General features: G+C 54.2%; 1 protein-coding gene across 1 annotated transcript in view; it reads right to left on the reverse strand.

Annotated features, from left to right (window-relative positions):
• FNDC10 (fibronectin type III domain containing 10) overlaps window positions 1-2,771 on the reverse strand; it is a 3,719-nt gene extending 948 nt beyond the window's left edge. Inside the window, exons 1-2 of the mRNA XM_012807228.2 lie at window positions 2,676-2,771; window positions 154-327 (exon numbers count right to left, since the gene is read on the reverse strand). Coding sequence (XP_012662682.1) covers window positions 154-327; window positions 2,676-2,771 — 270 coding nt within the window. The remainder of the gene's footprint in view (window positions 1-153; window positions 328-2,675) is intronic.
• Window positions 2,772-5,081: the final 2,310 nt, after the last annotated feature.

Genomic DNA, 5,081 nt, shown 5'->3' on the forward strand with positions numbered 1-5,081 from the left:
GGGCAGCCCCACGCCCCGCCCCGGTTAACCCTAGCTGGGCCGCGGCCTGCGAGACGATCTTGCAGCTTGATGTACGGGCTGGGGGTGGTATGGGTGCAGTCGCGGTCCTGGGCGCTGTTTCTCGCCGGGCGAGCGCACTTCGGACCCACTCACCCCGCTCCCACGAGGTGTTTCCGAGGCCTTTCTCGTGGCTGTGACGGGCTGCGGCCCGGGACTGGTGCAGCGGCGCCTCCGCCGCCTTTGGCCGCGCGAGTCGGGCGGTCTCAGCTCCCGGTGGGGGCCGAGCAGCGTCCCAGAGCCCTCAGGGCCCGGGGTCTCGCTCCCCTGCTAGGGCCAGGGGGGGCCGACAAAGTAAGGGTGACTGCCCAACGGTTGGATTGCAGGCGAGGGTGAAAACTTTCTCTCGCCCCGTTGCATCTTCTGTAAGGATGCGAATGCAGGCGCCCGTCCTGGGAAAGGGCTTGAGGAGGGAGGCAAGGGTTGGTTTCGTTCATCCATCTGCTCACAAAAGCGGCCGCTACCGTGGGGCGCTCTTTCTCCTCAGCTGATTTCGCCCTGAGGGGGAAGCGGGTCAGGCTAGGCAAAGGGAACAGCTCCTGCAAGAGCCCACTCGGTGCCCTGGCAGAGGAAGGAGGAACGCACTCCATAACCCTGGTCCTCGACCACCCTGCCCAGATCACCCAGCGCTCGGGACGCCCTTCCAGGAAAGAGGCACCTGCCAGACCTGCCTGCCTGGTGGAAATGGGCGGAGATGGGGCCCTACTGCGGAGGGTAGTGGGCAAGAGGCTCTGTGCTCCAGGGCTCTCGCCTGGGGAGAAAGGACAGATGAGGTGTTTTGCAGTGCTGCCTGAGTCCTGGGTCCCTGACAGCCCAGTTCCCCACCCAGCACATTCCACTGCCTCCCAAACTCCTGGGCATCCTGAATAGCCCACGTCAGCACAAAGTCTCAAGGGTCAGCTCGCCCAGCCGCAGTGGACCCCTTCACCTGTCTTGCAGGCTTGCCAACACTAGCAGAAGTCTGCTGAGGCCCCAGTGGGGAGGGGTCACGGGTAGAGGCCTTGAAATGGACCCTCCCTATCCCTGCCTCCAGCCTCCACCTTCTGCTTGCACAGGGTCACCCTAAACTCTGACTCTTACCCAACATCTTGAGGGGACTCAGGAGCTGCTCCAGGGAAGCAGAAAATGGTTGCGGGTGAGGGTGAAAACTTTCTCTCCTTAGTGGCATTTCCTCCTGTAAGGATGCAGGTGCCCACCCTGGGGAAGGGCTTGAGAGAGGAGGCAAGGGTTGGTAGAAACTTCATCCATTTGCCCACAAAAGCAGCCAGATTCTGACATCTTCCGCCAGAACTTCCTGGGTTTTCAGCCATCCTGCCCACACCCATTTCTGGTGAAAGCTGGAGGCCCCTACAGCCCACCTCCCAAGGGCCTGTGTTCTCTGTACACAAGAGAGGAGTCTATGCTGATGGTGGGCAGTGCCTTAAAGGTGGTCATCTGGGCAGAGCCTTGGGAAGATATATCCTGAGGTCTTGGGCAGAAGAGTGTAGACAGCTTCTGAAGTAACCAGAGCATAGACACTCTTGCTTTGCTCAGGTAAGGGGAATTGGGGGTTCCAGCCCCTCTGTAGAGCCAAATCCTGTGACTGAGCCTCCATAGGTCTCAGGTGGGCATCCCAGGGCCACTGGAAGGGTAAGCTACAGAGGTGATGTGTGGGGGCAGGGCCACCCCAGGACTGGGGGGGTGTCTCCTTAAGGTCTCTGGGGATGGCAGTACCACATCACTACCTCTGCTTCACTGGCCCCAAAATGTCAGGGTGAAGTAAAGCTTCCTACCACCTGTTCCCCCATCCTGTGCAGCTTGAAGTTCCTTTCACAGTGACACCAGGGACAGAGCCTTCCTGCACCTCATCATCCTCTATGCCTCAGAGTGGCACAATCCATGGATGAAAGATGTGCCCAGAGAGGGGAGAGCAGAGCCCCCAAGGCTGCCCCTGACCCAGCAGAGTGCTGACCAGGAAAATTACAGCCTTAGTAAGCCCTCAGTCCCAGAATAGGTTTAGGGCACAAACACAGACCTTGGGGAGTCCTCTGGCTGGACCTTCACCTAGCAACTGAGCAAAGCTAAGAACAGTCCCTCCTGGCTCTTCCGTTGGGAGTGGGCTGGCAGACTGGCTACCCAGCTATCCCCAGGCTGAGATGCCATGGTGGTGGAGGGTCTCCCTACGCCCCACACTGTCACCCAGGCTCCAGCTCCACCTCTCCTTGTATGTCCCTGCCTAGGGGCAGAGGGGCTGGAGACAGTGTCCTATGTAGTCCCATTGGAAACCAGAGGGAAGGGAGTCCAGTGTGCTAGGACACTGCTGGATGGAAGGCCGTAAGAACTGACTAGGGGCTTGGTGCCTGTGGCTCAAATGGCTAAGGTGCCAGCCACATACACCTAAGGTGATGGGTTTGAATCCAGCCCAGGCCCGCCAAACAACAATGATGGCTGCAACCAAAAATTGCCGAGCGTTGTGATGGGGCCTGTGGTCCCAGCTACTTGGACGCCTGAGGCAGAAGACTCGCTTGAGCCCAGGAGTTGGAGGTTGCTGTGAGCTGTGATGCCACAGAACCCTACCCAGGGGGACAGCTTGAGGCTCTGTCTCAAAAAATAAAAAAATTAAAAAAAAAAGGACTGACTTGGGTAGGGAATGGCCAGATGGAGCAGGACCAGCACATGAGCTGAAGCCGAAATCCAAAGTTCTCCAGAGACAGGTTGGTGCCCTCCTGCCCCATGGCTGTTCAGCCACTTCTGGCAGCACTTCTGCATCCCTCTGAGCAGCTCTCCACTTGCAGACATGAGTGAACCCCAGATGTTGGCAGCTCCAGACTTTTGCTGAAACTTATGGTATGAAGAGGTGATTATCCTGCAGCGCTGGTGGCTCAAAGGAGTAGGGTGCCAACCCCATATGCCAGAGGTGGTGGGTTCAAACCCAGCCCTGACCAAAAACTACCAAAAAAAAAAAAAAAGGGGTGATTATCCAGTTGGCAGCCCTAAAGTCATCTCTCTTTTTATTTTTTTTTTTTTTTGAGACAGAGCCTCAAGCTGCCCCCCTGGGTAGAGTGCTGTGGCATCACAGCTCACAGCAACCTCCAACTCCTGGGCTCAAGCGAGTCTCCTACCTCCGCCTCCCAAGAAGCTAGGACCACAGGTGCCCACCATAACACCCGGCTATTTTTTGGTTGCAGCCATCATTGTTGCTTGGCGGGCCTGGGCTAGATTCAAACCCGCCACCTTAGGTATATGGCTGGTGCGTTAGCCACTTGAGCCACAGGCACCAAGCCCTGAAGTCATCTCTTAAGAAGCATTTGAGGCTTAAAGGATCCGTGAGGCAGGAAAGTAGAGCTAGGTCCCACCCAGGGGCTTCTGTTGCCCTACAACCCTGTGGAGTGAACCAGGAGGTGAAGGGACCTGCAGGCCTCCTACCCTCCCAGAGGCTCTCCACCTCCCATTCTCTGTGTCCACTAAGATGAGCCTTGACAAGATGGCAGCTTTTGCCAAAAAGGCATAATTTGAACAAAAAGCATTATGAGCAGGACAGAAACTACCTGAGGTGCATCCAGGGACCAGGGAAGAGACAAGTGTAGAAGGCCACTGGGCACTGTCTGGCTTATTGCTGCTCCTATGCAGAGAACCCAGGGTCAGGGGTGGCCTAGGCCTGTGAGGAAGCTAGGACCAGGTTTGGGCCATGCTGGTCAGCCTGCCTCATCTCAGGACACTTCAGTGACTTTAGTCTACTCATTTCTTAGAAAAATTTCAATTTTGTTTAAGTATTCAAGTGTGCTGGCTGAAACAAGCCTACAGTACTCTCATTCCTGGGGTTTGCAGGACCACACTCGCACCCCTCCCCCCAAACATGGAAAAAAGCATCACAGGCACCACACCTACCCCTGTTCAGAGACATTCTGCTGCTCTGTTCTCTCCCTAACCTTTGGCATGCTTGAGCTCTGTGGGCCAGAAGGTTACGTAGAAGGCTCTTCTTAGTAACAGTAACTGGAGCACTGGGAGAACCCCCTGCTCTTCTGTACCCTGGTGCAGAGAGAGGAATTGAGAATCTATCCCTGTTCTCTTTTTATGTTGTTTTCTTTTGAGGCAGTCTCACTTTGTCGCCCTCGGTAGGGTGCCGTGGCATCACAGCTCACAGCAACCTCAAACTCTTGGCTTCAAGTGATTCTCTTGCCTCAGCCTCACAAGATAGCTGGGACTACCACAATGCCTGGCTATTTTTAGAGACAGGGTCTCGCTCTTGTTTAGGCTGGGCTTGAAACCATGAGCTCAGGCAATCCACCCACCTTGGCTTCCCAGAGTGCTGGGATTACAGGCATGAGCCACAGGTCGGCCATCATTCCTGCTCTCTTTTCTGGTATCATAAAGCTACTCTTGGACATGCTTGTTATACAAAGCAGTTTTTTACACACCTGGACTTCCAAAGGTGGAACCTGTTACCCTTACATCTGGCATTCTGATCAGATCTGCTGTTAGTAATGTCTTGCCCTGAAAATGCTATCTAGTATGACATCATTCTCTCCTGAAAGGCACTTGTGCAGCTTCTGAAGCCAGAAGAAAAGTCTGCAATTTTCTTCTTCTCCTTTTGTGGAAAAAGTTATGCTAAATTTCACAATTTTTGCTGATTGCCTTACTTAAAAACAGCATCCAGTGTGTTTCTTATCGCAGCAATGCTGTCTGAATCTCCATGAACACATTATCCTTGGCAGCCCACCCCCTAAACCTTTCTAGACATTGGCTGCCTAGAGGCAGACAGCTGTCTGCTCTCTTTGCTCTGTGTCCTCAGCAACTCTGTAAAGCTCACCCATTCCATATGTGCTTGTTGAATAAATATGCACAGTTCATTCACTTGTCATTTAGTTGTCTGAAAATGTCAAGGCCCTGCCAGACAGGAGAGGAAATAAAGTCCTCAACACTGAGCCCAGAGGTCATTTCTCTGGTAGGGGTCCTTTCTAATTCAACCCAGGTTTTCCCATTCCGGGTTACTCTTTCGCTCTTTACTTTGCGTCAGCTTAGTCGTGAATTTTTTTTTTTTTTTT

This window comes from Otolemur garnettii, unplaced genomic scaffold (genome assembly GCF_000181295.1).
Source record: "Otolemur garnettii isolate 467f Iridium unplaced genomic scaffold, OtoGar3 scaffold00067, whole genome shotgun sequence".
In the NCBI taxonomy this organism is placed as follows: Eukaryota; Metazoa; Chordata; class Mammalia; order Primates; family Galagidae; genus Otolemur; species Otolemur garnettii.